This window comes from Physeter macrocephalus, unplaced genomic scaffold (assembly GCF_002837175.3).
Source record: "Physeter macrocephalus isolate SW-GA unplaced genomic scaffold, ASM283717v5 random_26, whole genome shotgun sequence".
NCBI lineage: Eukaryota > Metazoa > Chordata > Mammalia > Artiodactyla > Physeteridae > Physeter > Physeter macrocephalus.
This window is the reverse complement of record NW_021145310.1, coordinates 70,379-86,279: the sequence shown is the minus strand read 5'-3', so window position 1 is coordinate 86,279 and position 15,901 is coordinate 70,379. Positions and strand designations below refer to the sequence as shown.

General features: G+C 57.5%; 1 protein-coding gene across 1 annotated transcript in view; it reads right to left on the bottom strand.

The window, feature by feature from the left end:
• Positions 1-6,088, bottom strand: part of LOC102982845 (disabled homolog 2-interacting protein) — a gene marked incomplete at its 3' end in the record, with an annotated part of 119,789 nt that extends 113,701 nt beyond the window's left edge. The window contains exon 1 of the mRNA XM_055082154.1: positions 5,947-6,088. Within this exon, the coding sequence (XP_054938129.1) occupies positions 5,947-6,067 (121 nt within the window). The remainder of the gene's footprint in view (positions 1-5,946) is intronic.
• Positions 6,089-15,901: the final 9,813 nt, after the last annotated feature.

Below are 15,901 nucleotides of genomic sequence, written 5' to 3'. Positions count from 1 at the left end.
AGCAGCTGAGCAAAACAGGCTCCCGGCCTGTCCTTGTGCCACCAGGTTTCAGGAAGTACAGAACGCAACGGGACAGAGAAAGAGCGCCCAGGAATCAGAGCTCCAGACCTGACCCTTTGAAGTGTGCTTCTAAGCGTGAGCTTGGGAGTCCGGTGGCCTGGGGTTGAACCTTGCCTCTTCCTCCACACCCTGAGCTCAGTTTCCTCACCTGGCAGAGGGAAGTGATGGTAATGACCCCTACCTCCTAGGAGGGTTGGAAAGGTAAAAGGAGACATGAGATAGTCAGGTGAAGCTCCTGACACAGGGCCTGGCACACAGTCAGCTGGGTAAAAGGAAGCGATTACCTTCCTTGTTATTAAAGGTGATGAGGATGTGCCAGAAACACAAAGACCAAGAAGCTGACATTCCAGCAGATGAACTTGAGCCTCTGGCCTCCCTCAAGGACCTACACAGCTCCGGGAAGTGGGCCTCAAGCTGTCTGCTCGTCTCCAGGGACCTCATAACACGGGATGCTGAACCCTCAGCACAAAGGAACTTGGTGGAGAAACAGGGCTGAGTCTGTAAGACCTGTGACCTGCCCAGGGAAAGGACATGGTTGGCAGACATGAATGGGAGCAGGATACAAGGGTGGGGGCCGGGGGAGAGCCTGGGCCTGAGGGATGGCCTGAGTCATCCCAGGCAAGACAGAGGGCCCAACGAGGAGGAAGGACCCTCCCCACCTCAGATGCCAGTGGGGTCATTCCCCTGCCTCCCTCCTGAATTATGGTCAGGATTGTGGAAGTGGACGGCTGTGAACGCTCAGTAGAGTTGCTGACTGTGCAAATCAGATAGAAGGAGGAGGTGGCCTTATCAAAGCCAAGGCCTAACCTCAGAAGGATCCGCCTGCCCACGGGATAGCGAGGTGGTGCGTTCACAAGCCCAGGATGTGGAGTGGGGCAGAGCTGGGCTCCACCATTTCTGAGCTGCGTGACGTTGGACAAGGCTCCCACTCTCTGGGACACAGTTTCCTCACCTCTAAAATGAGAATAATGCCAGTATCCATCTCCAGCGTTGTTGTGAGCATTAAATAAGGCAAATACAGAGCATTAAATAAGGCAAATACAGAGTTAAGCTCACTGCCAACACTGAGCAGGCATTTGGCAAACAGAAGTCATTTGAACTTTATTACACGTCGTGAGAAGGAGTGAAGCTCCACTACCTGAGTTATGTAAAGGTCTGGAGAAGCTGGAGCCAGTCCCCAAAGGAGAGATGGTGTCTCAGCAGGAACAAAGGAGGAAACAAGGCAGAAAAAAGTATATGTACAATTTCAGAGGTCTCAGCCTTGGGCCCCTGGAAGGACATTTAAAGACTGGGGGAACCACAAGGTACAACCAGCCCCCACCCTCAGGGCTGTTCTCAGGCTTGTCCAGCCCCTGGGGCAAAAGCTGCTGCCCAGGGGCCTCTCAGCAGGTCTCCCTGAAGCCAGGGTCCCCATGGAGAGGTCGCAGAGCCCGCCCTTCCCTATGGTGGCACCCAGGCCCCTCCCTAGCCATTGCTCCCAGTTAGGAAGCAGCCGTGGCAAATCAGCACCCTCCCCAGCCATGTTGCCATCTTCCTGGGGGCCAGAAGCCCTGGGTTCCATACCCCGCTCTGTGAAGGTGGCAGCTCTGTGCCTCAGAGTCCCCCCCCTCTGGACGTCAGGGGTTGGATCACTCAGCTGCCAACTTCGAAGTCCTGGGAGGTGACCCCCACCTCAGGAGGTCAGCCCTAGTCCTCCTGGGCACCTCCTGCCCAGGGGATGCTGGAGCGCTCCTGGGAGCCCCCTCCTGAGGCCCCTCACACAGACTCCAGCATACCTCGGAAGGAAAGACACCCAGGTAGAGGGCAGTGGGACCACACAGCAGCCGTGACACAGGGCCATGCAGTGGGGTATGTGTGGGCGTGGAGAAGGAACTGACCATCTAAGGAGAAAACATAGGCCAAGTCTGCAGTGCCCAGGCAGGGCCTGGCATGTGCCTGGACACCAGGAAAAACTCAGATGAAGACGCGAAGAAAAGAATCAAAACCTCCCGAGTACAGGGATGGGCATTCCAAGAGGTCTCCCAACATGTGAGGCAGCAGGACAGGATTAGCCCCAATTGACAGATGGGGAAACTGAGGCCCTGGGATGTGCCAGAATCACATAACCAGCTCATGATCCAGCTGGGGCTAGAGTCCGTTTCCCACTAACCACTGCCCTGTACCCCCAAAAGGGCTCTGTGCCCCAGGGCAGCTCAACAAGCCAGCCTCCCCAACCACCTGGGGGCTTGTCAAGAGCCGGGAGCCTATGCAATTCATCCCCATGTGCCCCCATGCCCAGCACATAGCAGGTGCTCGAGACATGTTTGCTAGTTGAATGAATGGGTGGACTTTATCCAGGGCAAGAAGAAAACCTGTATTTCCCCAGCAGCCCTGGGGGTACAGGTAGGTCAGACAGGCAGACAAAGCTTTTCTTGACCTTGGTGGGGGTAGGTGGGGAGGTACCCTGGCTGGTGACACACTTTTGGGGGGCAGGACCCCCTCAAATTCATGGGCCACGCCCAGCCTTCAAGCGGACTCAGGGTCACAAGGCGCAACGCAAAATGGCCAGATGACCCTTGCCATGCAAAAGTCACTGTTTCCACCCTGCCTCTGGCCACCGTCAAACTTCGTGCCCCCCTCTACCAACAATGGATTCTACCAACAGCATTCTTCAGATGGAGAACTCAGGGCGCAGAGAAGGGAAGAGGCTTGCTTACTGCCCTGCTTTGGTCACACCTGGGGGACTGCAGACACTGTCCCTCACTGGCGGCCCCACCAGGGACAGTCTGAGTCTCGAGTCTGCAGCGAGCCCCCTCCCACCACTCCAGAGGGACAGTAGGGGTGGTGGGCAGGGAGCTTCCTCAGAGGTGGCAGTCTGGTCACAACCCTTTCCCTGGCTGGGCCAGCTGCACGTCCCCACCACTGGCCAACTCTTCCCTGCACTTTCCTGTTTCTGAACAAACACACGCCTGCATTCTCGGTCACTGTCCTTCCTTGCTCGTGGCAGAGGCCAGAATGGGTGTGGAGCAAGGGCCCAATCAGGGCTGGGATGCTGGGTACCACCGCCTCCTTGGGGATCTGATGATGTCACCCTCATGGGACCAAGCCCCGCTGCAGATGGGGAGACTGAGGCGTGAGGTCAGAAAGGACGAGCTCAAGGCCTCGGGGTGGCTCCCCCAACATGAGTTACCACCTGGGGGCGGGGGTGTGCTGCCCTCAGGAGGAGGGGCAGCCCTGGAGGCAGAGTCAGGGATCTGGGAGTTTAGTGGAGAGAGGTCAGTGATGCTCTAGCTGCCCCCAACCCGGGTACCTCCACCTCTCACCCTGCCAGGCAGCTCCCAGCCCCCACCCATGACTCCCCATCACTCAAGGGCCTTTATCAGGCCCAAACTATTGCTCCCCGCTATTCCCCTCCACCACCCCAGGACCTCTGCCACCCCAGGATGAAATCTGCCCACACACCCAAGAGGTTTTCCAACTCCCTGTCTTTGCACAGCTGCTGCTCTGTCCAGAGTAAGGACATCCATAGCTCACACTCAACTGTGGCCCGAGTCCCAGGCAGCGCGGGCTTGCAGCTTTCCATGCCTTTGCTCTCAGTCTTTAAACAGCCCTGTCATCACCACCCCCATTTACCAGACAAGGCCACTGAGGCTTGGAGAGGTAACTGGCCAAAGGATGGCATTGTGCAGAGGAGGGGCTTGAGCTCTGATTTTTGCCCTTAACGATCACATCTCCCCTAGATGCATTTTTCTCTTGCATTTTCCAAAGAGGAAAGGAGGTTTTGTTTTTTGTTTTTTGTTTTTTTTTTTGCGGTACGCGGGCCTCTCAGTGTTGTGGCCTCTCCCGTTGCGGAGCACGGGCTCCGGACGCGCAAACTCAGCGGCCATGGCTCACGGGCCCAGCCGCTCCGCGGCATGTGGGATCTTCCCGGACCGGGGCACGAACCCGCGTCCCCTGCATCGGCAGGCGGACTCCCAACCACTGCGCCACCAGGGAAGCCCTTGAGCTCTGATTTGATTCAACCCCTCCCTCTGCCAAAGGAAACTCTACCCATCTGGTGAGACCCAGTCCAAATGTCACCTACTCTGTGAAGCTCTCCCTGATTTCCCCAGATGTAACTTCTGTTCAGGGACAGTCTCCTCCCCCCTCCCTGCAGGCTGGGTGCTCCCTCGAGGCTGGGACACAAAGCAGTGACTCCTGCACGGGCGAGCCTGGGAGCTGGGGCTCAGGAGATGGCCGGACGTGCACTGATTGTCTCTGGCCCAGTCAGCTGAGCAGGAGGAGGACTTCTGGTGCTCTCTGTGCCCACAGGGATGGAGCTGGGCTGAGGTGAAGAGTGAAGGAAAGGTCACACGGGGCATCGAGCAGGGGTGGGGTGGGTACAGGAGGACTCATGGCGACCTGAGCTTAACTGGCCATCTGTACAGCTCCCATTTCTCACAACCTGAACCCATTTCCTCACGGAATCTTCCATGTATCAATACTACTAGCCCCCTTTTACAGCTCAAGAAACTGAGACTCAGAAAAGGGAAAAGACTTGCCCAGAGTCACAGTGCTTGAGCCCAGATCTCTGATCGCCCAGGCCAAGCCTGGAGGGAGGGAGTAGCCAGAGGCCTTTGCAAGGAAGGCAAGGGGGAGGAGATCATAGGCCTTGGGAGACCCTTAAAGACTGAACTCCCAGCACACACGTGTGCATTCCCAACCTCAGCTTGAACCCTCCCACGCACAGGGAACTCACTACTTCAGGAACTCACCACTTCCTGAGGAAGCCCTGTACATTGTTGTTCAGCCCTGACTGTGGGAAACGTCTTCCCCATTCTGGGAGAAGCAAAGGAACGTACACTGCCTGCCCGCCTCACTTATCCTCATACTGACGAGAAAACTGAGGTTCAGGGGCAACTACAGGGCCCAGGCCACACAACCAGTGCCCGGAGGGGTGGGTATTTGACCAGATTCCAAGCACAGATTTGCTCAAACCCCTCTGGGTCAGGCTGGGCACCGGGCCACCCTTCCAGATTCCCAAGATAACCTGATGGTGTAAACTCAGCCCAGGTGCCCACTAGGTGCTCCTAAGCCCCCTCCTCCCTCCCACCCACGGGCACCTCAGTGGGCCTGAGCCTTTGCCAGGGACTCCAGCCTCCCCAGGACCCCTTCGAAGCCCTCCTCCTTCCAGGGGGCCTCCCCCCACCTCCTACCCAGCCATGGAAGGAAGTCCCGGCCCCCACCCAGCCCCCTGGATCACACGCCTTTCCAGCTGAGGATCCTGTTACTGGAAAAAGAAAATGCTGCTTGCACCTCCCCCTCCGGGTCCTGCCTCCTGGCCTTGAAAAGAGAGAAACTCATTTCAAAGGAGGTGGCGCCCACCCACTCAGAGACGTCCTGGACAGATGTTACCCGCCACCACTCCTCTGGAGCCAAGGACCCCTGGGATAGGACCCCCTGAGGTCCACCCACGTGTCCCTCCACCCAAGAGGCGGGGGAGTCCACTTAAGTCCCAGAGGAGCGAAGAGGGAGTTGGGGGGAGGTAAGCTGAGAGGCCAGGGCAGTGCAGGCAAGGGGAGGAAAGCCAGATCGCTCAGGATGATGATCCCCCCGCTGCTGAGTAAACCGAGGCACGGTGGTCAAAACTGAGAGGTGGAAGAAAGAAGCTGAACTGCGATCTCTCCTTTGCCTGCCCTTGGCAAGAGGAGACACCGGAGCCTCAGTTTCCCCACCAGGGTGGAGGATGAGGAGAAGCTGGGGGAGTGGGAAACAAGCAGACCCAGTTCCGGGCAACCAGAAGGGGCGGCTGAGAGGGTCCGGGGTAAATAGACAGCAGGAGGACCCAGGGTCCCGGGCATCCCAGGGCACCGGGCGGTGATCCGGCGCTAGGGAGGGCCTGGGGTCAGGGGTCGGGGTGGCGCCTACCCCTGGCGGGCCGGGTCCGGCTGCGGGAGCGGCTCCTCTGTCGCTGCAGCCGGGGCCGCCTCAGCAGCCGGTAGTAGTAGGAGGGCCTCCCGGTGCTCTTCCTGGCGCCGCCCGCGGACATGCTGCCGCCCGCCGGGCACCGGGCCGGGCCTGGGCGCGCTCACACGGGCCCCATCGCCCGCTCCGGCCGGCCCGGCGGGCGTCCTCGCGTTCTCCCGCGTGCCGCTGCGGCCGCCGCCGAGGCCAAGGCTGCCCCACAAAGTCGCGCAAACTCCTCCTCCTGCTCCCGCCCTCCCCGGAGCAGCCGGCCCCGCCGCGGGGGCCGGGGACCGGGAGGCCGGACTGGCACGGGCCCGGAAAGTCAGTGCGGGAGAAATCCCGGCCTGGAGTCGGCGAGGCCAGGCGGGCCGGAGTGCCCGGGACCCCAGGCAGGTCCCCAGGACGGTCGCCGCCCTCCCCTCGCGCCTGAGAGCCCGACCTCCGGGCGCACGCGGCGTCCCACCCCGCCGGCGGGTAGAGACAGCGCACACCCGCGTGTGGGCGCTCCCTGGCACTGGGCAGGGCGCAGGCAAGGCGACCAGGAGGGCACCGTGCTTCCGAATCGGGAACCCTCCACTAGGGTCCGAATGAGACCGGTGCCGCAGGGCCGGTTTCTGCCCCAAGCTCACTGGGCTGAGTGTCGATCCGCAAACACAGCGTCCAGCATGCCCCCCGCCCCGGCAGGTAGAAAGACTTCTCTTACAGGCAGGATACTCGCCTGCTCTTTAAAAATCGTCCCGTTTGATATGCATATTACTTTTATATATTTACAATTAGGGTGTATATTTCAAGCACAGAAAAAGTAGAGAGAACATAACGAACACCTATGTATCCCTCGGGTCTTCGCCAAATCAGAACTTTTTGCCCCTTTGATCTAAACCCTCCTCCAGATGAAACACCTCAGATGCTGTGAGGTCTCCCTCCCGCTGGGCATTTACAGCAGTTCTAGCAGGACTGCGGGCGGGGCAGAACTCTCCCTACCCCACTGTAGGGAGAGGAAACCTAGGCTAGAGAAGGGAGGGTGCCAGCTCCCTCTATTGTATCCTGCTGAAAGCTTTCTTCGAGTCACGCACTCCCCCAGCTCAAGAACCATCCATGGCTCCCAGAGTACAAAAGCCCCAAGTCCAGAGAATCTTCTTTGGTATTTGAGACTCCAGCGATCTATCCTCAATCAAACTACCTCCCAGCCTCACCTACACTCCCCCCACCCCGCCCCTACTTCTCACTCCTCTTTACTCTACTCCCAGCAGGGACTGGCCTCCTACTGACTTTTCTCTGCCTGGCCAAAGTCTGTTGTTCTAGAGCCCACCTCCTCCAGCCTTCCCTGACCACCCTGGCCATTGGCTGCGGTATGTCTCTCTACCCGCCAGCCTCTGCAGCAGCATTTATTTTTTAAATTATTCTGACAACCACCTGCCTCAGTTCCATCCCTTCAAGTACAGAAGGGGAAACTGAGGCCCTGACAGAAGGTCTGACTTGCCTCAGCGGCAGAGGCAAAGGGTCTTAGCCAGGGCTCTGACAAGTAGACTTAAGGGTGTGTTGGTGGGAGAGTCACGTGTGGGTCCTGAGGGAGTCTGGATGTCCTCCTCCAGCACAGCTGAAAAGGTGCGGCCCTGGAGGGGGCGGGGCAGTCGGCAAGAATCCAGACCAGGTTTTGCACCTCACAAAGGGGACCCCCCTCCCTTGCTCCCTCAGCCAGAGGGGAGGGCCCCCAGGTCAGAAGCCTGGATCACAGCTGGAAGCCAGGCGCCTTCCCCGGACTAGGGGGGAGGGGCAGGAGGGGTATTGCTCCTGCAAACCCAGTCTGGGTTGTCAGAAGCTATCAACTCCCCTGGCCCCTCTCCCCAGGGCTCTGGCCAATCCCTGGGGAAGATGGAAAACCACAGGGCCTGCAAGGACCCCATTAGCCTCCTTTGGGTTAAGCATTGCTCTAGCTCATTTTCAGTAGCAGACATTACCAGGAGCCTCTTTTACAAGTGCAGAGGCCCCTGGGAAAAGTAGTACCCAATTCCTCCATCCAGAGGCAAGCTGTGGGCCCTCTTAGCGAGCCTCCTCCAGAACACAAGAACCCAGTTCAGAGCCTCCCCATTCAGCTGGGGCTCCCACAGCCACCTACCCACACCTTGGCACTTCCAGAAAGAATGACCTCTGAAGCCACGCCCACCAGTTTTAGGGGGAGGAGGACCCCCCAGGAAGCCCAGCTCAGGGTGGGGACAAGAATCCTGTTCCCAGGGCCTGGACTTCGCCTGGCCCAGTTTGCTCCCCAAGGCAGGAACTCCCTGATTGGCCAGGTCCTAGCCTTCCATGAAGGAGACCAGACACTGATCAAGTGATCAAGCTGATTAAGGCTGGGACAAGTGGTCTTAGCCTGAGGCCCCCAACTAGCAGATTTAGGTGAGTGTTTGTAGAGGGAAGGGAAAGCAGCCAGGACCTCAGCATCTCATCTGTAAACACAGTTGGGTTCCAGAGGTCTGGCATGGACTCTGTTTATGCTTGGGATTCTCAAGTCGTTCTCTGTGCCTCAGTTTCTCCGCCTACAAGGAGAAGTTACAGACTCCTAACCTATCTGCCTTGTGGAGGGAGAGTCAGCTAATGAAGAGGAAGAAGCTTTTGCATTTCTGGCCTTCGGATGGGGTGGGCATTGCCAACCACCCAAGCTGAACATCTCCACGGTACCAGCCGGAGGACTGAGTAGGAAAGGGACAGGGTGGGAGGTAGGAGAGGAGGTCCAGGACCCCTGGGACGGGCAGGCAGACAAAGGCTGCTCCCTGCACACCCAGCAGAGCATCTGGAATCAATCCCGCTGTGGAGCAAGCCACCCACCTCCTCTCGCTGCCCCTGTGGCCTCCTCCCTTCAGACAGAAGCAGCCCCCCTTCCGGAGACTGCCTAGGCTGGAGGAGGGGCACCTGAAAATGTCCCCCACCCCACCCGACCACTTCCTGCAACAGACCCCTTCAAGGGCCAGGCCCCGCCGACCTGTGAACCCCGGGCCCCGCAGGGAAGGTAGTCCCATCAGTGGTCTTGTTCTCCCACTTCAGTTTTGCCTCCAGAGGGTCTCCTGAATAGGCCCAGCTCCCACGTCCCCTACATGATGCTTTGCGTGAGGATCCAGGCCGTAGCCTCCATGCCCCTCAGCCTCCAAATGGCCCCAGCTCATTAAACATGTGTATTTCTGGGGTTCCTCCAAGACTCTTGATTCGGTGGGTCTGGATGGGGCCTGGAAATATGCCTGTTTAGCAAGTACCAGGCAGGGGGCTGGGAGCTAGCTAAAGCAGATCCCACCCTACCCCACCACCACCTTCAGTGTCCCTCAAAAGCCCCCAAAGGTGAACTCCCAGAGTACCGAAAAGGACCAAACTCTGTCACAGAGCAGTCAGCCCCTCTGCACCCCTACCCACTCCATGCACCCTGATCTATCTGCTCTCAGCCCCCTAAGGCTCCAGCCTCTGCCCTGATGGCCAGATGGCTGCCATGAAGCTCTTCCTTCTGCACCCACCTGGTGAACTCCTCCTTATCCCTCAGGACCCAGCTCAAACGTCACCTCTTTAAAGAAGCCTAAGCCCCCAACAGAGACACCCCCCATCCCCGCCACACCCGACCAGTTAGGTTTGAACAATGAGGACAGAGGAGACGACCAGAGACGGATGGACCCAAAGAATTTCCCTGCAGGCAGAGGACCATCGGCATCCAGAGGTCTGGAGGAGAATTACACCCTGTTGGGCTGGAAGTCCAGGTAAACCAGAGGCCAGGCCAGGGCTGGGTCAGGAGGGGTCAGATGCAGGGAGGGGACCAGCCCAGTGCAGTCTCACATCTGTTAAGTTTACAGTCAGTGAGGAAGGAGCAAAAACAGCATATAGTCAGAATTACCCTTGAAAAGCCTTCAATTGCCCATCCGGGACAGTGTTTCCTCCAGTGTAAAGTCAGATCACCCATTTCTTCAGCTTCGCGCAAAGCAGAAGGGCCTGACCTTTCCAGAAGGGCCATTTTTGTGCAGGAGGAAAACAACAGCAATAATGAACATTATCTAACACAAGACTCCACTCAGGGAGGAGAGATGCTCATGCCTGGAGGGGACCACAGAGTCCAAGACCTCTAACATAGGAAGGTTACAAGTTTGGCCTCGAAAAGGCTGTCAGAGGGTGAAGTTTGGATTTAATAGCAATAAACCGTATTCAGCATTTACTGTCTGCATTACCTACGCACATTATCTCATTCAATGTATGAGGCAGATGGTCACCACCTTCATTTTACGGAAAATATTGGGGGCACAGAGAGGGTAAGTAATTTCCCTAAGGTCACACCGCTTGCACTAGGAGTCAGGATTTGAACTCAGGCAGGCTGGAAAGAGCAAAGGTCTTAAGATTGAGCTGGACTTAACGCAGAGATGGAGGAGGGGCAACAGCCCGGAACTTTCCTTAAAAGCCAGCTTTGACAAGGAACAGGAGGAGGCGAGAAGGGATGGAGTCCTGACAGGGGAAACACTGGAGCCCACCAGGCTCCACACAATGGGTGTCTGGAGGGCTCAGACCTGTCAGGTTTCCTGTCGGGACGAGGCTGGGCAGTGGCGACCAGGGGAAGTCCCCAGCTAGGCAGCCCTGCACACATCCGCCTCCCAGGCTGGTCTCAAGCTTTGAGTCGCTGGAGCCCTGGGCAGGGTGTGGGTGGGAGTGCTGCGGGGGACATTCACGGTTAAGGTCATGGGCCTCTGCCATGGGAGGTGGCCTGTCTGGCAGGCAATGACGGCTTCCTGTGTCCACTGTTCGTCCGGGAATGAGGTTGGACCACGTACAGGACCTTCATTCAGATGGGGCTGGCTGGAGTGGGGGATCTCCGACATGGCGGAAGGTGGAGACAAGCCCGAGAGGTCAAGCCCGAGTGCTCGAGGCCCAACTAGGTGTCCACCACCTCCACCAGCCCCTGGACTTCCTAAAGCCATCAACAAATTTAATGACATCCTTCACAGAAAATGGCCCACTCAGGGCCACGATGATCCCGGGCTTAGAGGGCCCTGCCCCTCTTAACACAGGCAGAACTAGGGAAGCAATCGAGCGTGGACATTGGAACACACAGAGCCTCGGGGAATGTGAGTGTTTTTTTGAAATCAAGTCACCCAAAACTGGGCTGAGGGTGAACCCTTGGGAGAGGCAGGGCTCTAATAGGGTGGAAGGCCAGTGGGTGGGGTCATTTGTTTCTTTGGGCACTGTGTAACTCAAAGAAAGCCCTCGACATCTCTGGGCCTGAGGTTTCACATGTTAAATAAAGACGAGTTATCTCTGCCCAACTCACCTCCATGGATCCCATCAGGATCTAGAAACTTTCTCCAGTCCCAAACCACCACCTCCTGCCCTCCAGAAGCCCAGAGAAGAGGATATATCTCCCTCATACATGACAACAGCCTGTCATTAAAATCCTGGAAGGTCAGGTTTAGAAGGAAACTTCAGAGCAGGTGATGGAACCAGGGAAGCTGGGGCCCTAGAGGACAGCCGCTTGGCCAGAGGAGCCTGCCTAATTCATCGCAAGCCGGGATCTGGCATCAACTCTCCCAACATGGAGGGTCTGATTGCCCCTCCCACCCCAGCAGTCAGGGTGGAGCTCACTCCCCACAGATGGGGCAGTGAGGCCACGGGAGGGAGGGACTCCCCCGAGGTCACACATGAGAGTTGGGGGTAAGTCCACCTCGCGACTTAAACAGAGATGCCAAGACCCCCTTTCCCTCTCAGCTACCTGGACCACCCCTCCCAGATGCCTGATGCGTTCTGGCCACAGGTGCCCAGCCTTCCACTCCCACTGCTCCAAAGCTCGGGGCTCCAGTCCTGTGGCTGGGAGAGGCAGGGATCCACTCTCCAGGCTGAGCCCCAGACCCCCCTTCTTACCCCCACCCTAGCAGCCGGCATTTCAGCCCAGATGGCCTGGCCTGGAGCGACTCTCTCTGCGTACTTCCTCTCCTGCCCTGACCCAGAAACGCTGCCAAGCTCCAGGTGGGCCCACAGCTCCTCTTTCTCCCAGCCCAGCCTGTGGCCGAGGCTCCAGGTCTCCAGGCTCCTTCCTCCCTTTCCAGCTGATGGGGCCAGACAGCTCCACACCCACTGGGCGACAGGAGGGGGTGGCATATGGTCCCAGGGTGAGGTCAGAGAGCCCTCTCCCTTCCCAGGCAGACTTGCCTGGTCATCTGTGAACCACTTCGTGGTTGGCACTGGCCTGGGTTCTGCGGGGAGGGGGTCTCGCTCCACCCCTGCAGATCTCACTGAAGAGGACAGATGAACCAGCCCAGTAGCCAGCTTCTAGGAAGCTTTCATCTTGGCAGGAAGCTGAAAGAGTATGGGATTTGGAGTGAGGAATCAGCACTTCTTGGCTGTGTGACCTCAGCTTAGTACCTTTACCTCTCTGTGCCTGTTTCCTCAACTATGGAGTGGGCATGATGATACTTACACTTTGTGAGGTTGTGGAAGGTCAAATAGCATAGTGAATCAAAGCCCTGTGGACAAACTAGCTCACATCTGCCCCTCCAGGCTATTTATTTTCTCACCAATCTGTGGGCTCCTTGAGAGCAGAACAGGCAGAGCTAGTCAGCACAGTTACTGGCCCAGAGCAGGCTCTCAGTAAGACTGACTGGGAGAGATAGTGGCAGTGTTTGGGAAAAGCGGCTGAGTCCATCTGATCTGGAGTCAGCACTGAGGGAATTTGGAAGAGGGAGAAATCCTGGAAGACTGCCCGGAGGAAGAGTCATTGGTACTGAGCTAGAAGGCTAAGTTGGAGTTGACTGAGTAGAGAGCAGAGGAGGAGCAGGCAGCAGGAGCAAGGACCCAAAGATGAAAACCAGCAAGGCATATACTGGGGGAAGCATATAGAACGGTGAGGCTGGAACACAGGATGAGGAGGGGGACTTGGGAGCAGGCTATATGGGGTATGTAAGGGTGAGATCAGGGAGAAGAGATGGGGAGATAGATCCAAGTAGGGGTGAGGCCCAGACCGCCCCTCCAAAGGGGAGAAGTGAAGTGGTAAGGAGGGAACCCTGGCCAAGGAGGCAGAGGGTCAGGGCTCCAGGCCTAGCTCTGCTGCTGTGTGGCTGCATGACTTTGAATAAGTCACAGCCCTCTCTGATCCTCACTCTGCAACTGAAAAGAGAGGCTGGCTCCATGAGGCAGGCCTGCAGGGGTGGGGCTAGGCTAGATGCCCATGAACTACAGTGAGAGCATTCAGAGTTTCCTAGCAGGTTTCTTGAGGAACCACTGGCTAAGATGGTTATAGATGAGACTGGATACCCTTCTAATCCTTGAAGGTGACACACATGGCCCCACCTCAGGGCCTTTGCATATTCTGTTCTTCTACCTCACACACTTACCCCAGACCTTCAGATGTCAGCTCCTTCCTTCCATTCAGGCCTCAACTCAAATATCACATCCTCTGAGGCCTCCCTGGCCACCTTATCTCACGTACCTCTGCCCCAATCCCCACACCCTATCCCACTGCCTTGTTTTATTTTCTTCTACTTATCGCTTCCTGAAACTATCTTATCTGTGCATTCGGCTGTTCACTAATTGTCTTCCCCCAAACTCTAATGAGGGCAGGGGCCTTGTTAGTCCTGTCCCAGGCATGTCCCTAGTGTACACAGCAGCGCTCAATAAACATTTGATGAATTTGGTGAATGAAGGGAGCTGGGCTCAAAGCCCCCCTTCTTTTTTTAAAGAAGGGAACCAGGGGCAAGGGACTTCACCTCTCTGGGCCTGCGTTTCCTCCGTGTGACATGTGGACAACGAGCTACAGAGTTTACTTTCAAGCAGCAGCCTGGGGCTAGTCGGGAGGTCAGGATGTAAGTCCTGACTCTATGCAAGAGCTGGCGCAGAAGAAATGAATGGATGAATAAATGCCTTTGCTTTGCTGTGTGCCTTTGAGCAAGTCCCCTCCTGTTCATAGGCCCAGCTTCCCCTCCTAGAAAATGGAGTTGCCTGGGTGGTCTTTCAGGACCCTTGGGCACTGACACTCAGAGCTTCTGTGCCCAGCCCGGAACACACACGGGAGCCACAGCAGGTGTTAGAGGAGGGGCAGGCTATGCCAGTGCCATGGTTCTCGCACTTACTGGCTTTTCCTGGAGATCCCACCCAGCCCATAGCTGGCATCCTGAGGCTGTGTAGGTGAGAATTAAATGTAGCTTCTGCAACCTGTCACCCCTCAACTCCCCTTGAGAGTGAGAACAATGCCAGCCCTGCCCCCACCCTAGGAACACCATTTTGTCTGGAAATTCCACCACGGGGGAGGAGGAAGGGCTGGGGCCCTAGAATTTTTGTGCCTGATCAAACAGGAAGTAGCTGAAAGTTTGGGGCCAAGGAAAACACGTTCAAGGTCATCCTGGAAATCAGCCCCTGTTCCCCCTATGGTTAGGGACTTGCCCCTTTCCCCAGGTGGGGCTCTCCTGGTAATTAATGATTAGCACAGTGTGGAGCAGGGATGGTCCAGGACCACAGGCAAAGGCCTAAGAGGAGGCGAAATTCATCCAGCCTCATCTGGCATACCCTGGATGACAGGGAGCTCACTACTGAACTGGCCCCCTGTACTCAGAAAGTCTGAAAGTGAAGATGCCTTCCCACAACTAGGACTTGCAGGAGACCTTTAGGGATCTAGTGGTCATCCTACTGTCTACTCATAGCTCAGAGGGCTGTGACTTGCCCAGGGTAACCCAGACACCCCCAGCTACGCCCTCAGTTTCCAGCAGCAAATGAAGCTGTTACAGGCACAAGTAAGGAGAAGCCAGCAGGACCCGTGGGCACTGACACTCAGAGCTTCTGTGCCCAGCCCGGAACCCACACGGGAGCCACAGCAGGTGTTAGAGGAGGGGCAGGCTATGCCAGTGCCATGGTTCTCGCACTTACTGGCTTTTCCTGGAGATCCCACCCAGCCCATAGCTGGGTGGCAGAGTCTGGCGCCAGAGTCTGGGCTTCAGCCGCACCCCACATCCCTGCTGACTAAAATGCCAGGGCTTGGGGGTGGGGGGCTGACCTCTGGCTGGCCTTTATTAGAAAGCCCAGAGGACATGGGAAGGGGCCCTGAGTTGATCCCTGAGGGCCCTAGGGAAGCAGCCTGGGTTACGGAGTCCTTAACACAGTCCCTCTGACACCTCCGCCTTCTCTTGCCCTGTAGCCTCTGCCCCAGGAAATTGCAAGGCAGATTCAGAATTTTCTGGGCCTGCTCTGACTTCGTGTTTCTTGTGTCCTCCTGGTGCCCCCTCTCTCGAACCCACCCCCTTACACGGCCTCCTGTGCATGTACAGACCTGCCTTCCCACTCAAGCCCTATGGTGGAGTCCTTCCACGCCCTACCAGGCCAGGCCCACAGAGCAGCCTGGAGCCCTCGGGAGATGCTGGCCGCTGCTGCCCCCTGCCGGGCTGCAGAGCCCTGGCAGGACCGACCATGAGGAGGTCCAGCCTAGGACTCCCAGGGCTCCGGGGATGTGCGCCCCCAGGACCCCAGAGCGGCCTGGCACAGGGTCCCAGTCTGCTGAGTGACTCAGACAAGCCTTGCCCAGCCCCTCTCTGCCCCGTTCCCAGCGGTGCAAAGCGGGTGGAGCAGAACTTCAGTTCTCAGACCACAAGGCACTTCAGTCCCCTGGGGAGCATGTTTAAATGCAGATGCCCAGGCCAACCAGGGAGAGTCTGGTTTACCTCGCCTGGGAAGAACCCAGGAATCTGCATTTTAACCAGCAGGGGTTGGGCCCACACTGGCCTACCTACTGCTCTCTTCCAGGGCCCCCGGCTCTACATGGAGGCTTCTGGGAGTCTAGCCCCTGACAGGGTTACCAGCCTTTTACAAACTGCAGCCTCTTGCCTTTCTCAGCACCTGTGCGTGGCAAGCAGGCAGGGGTTCCCAGTCTCACAGTCCAGACGGGCAAACCGAGGCTCAGAAAAGAGGCTAGTTTGGCCCC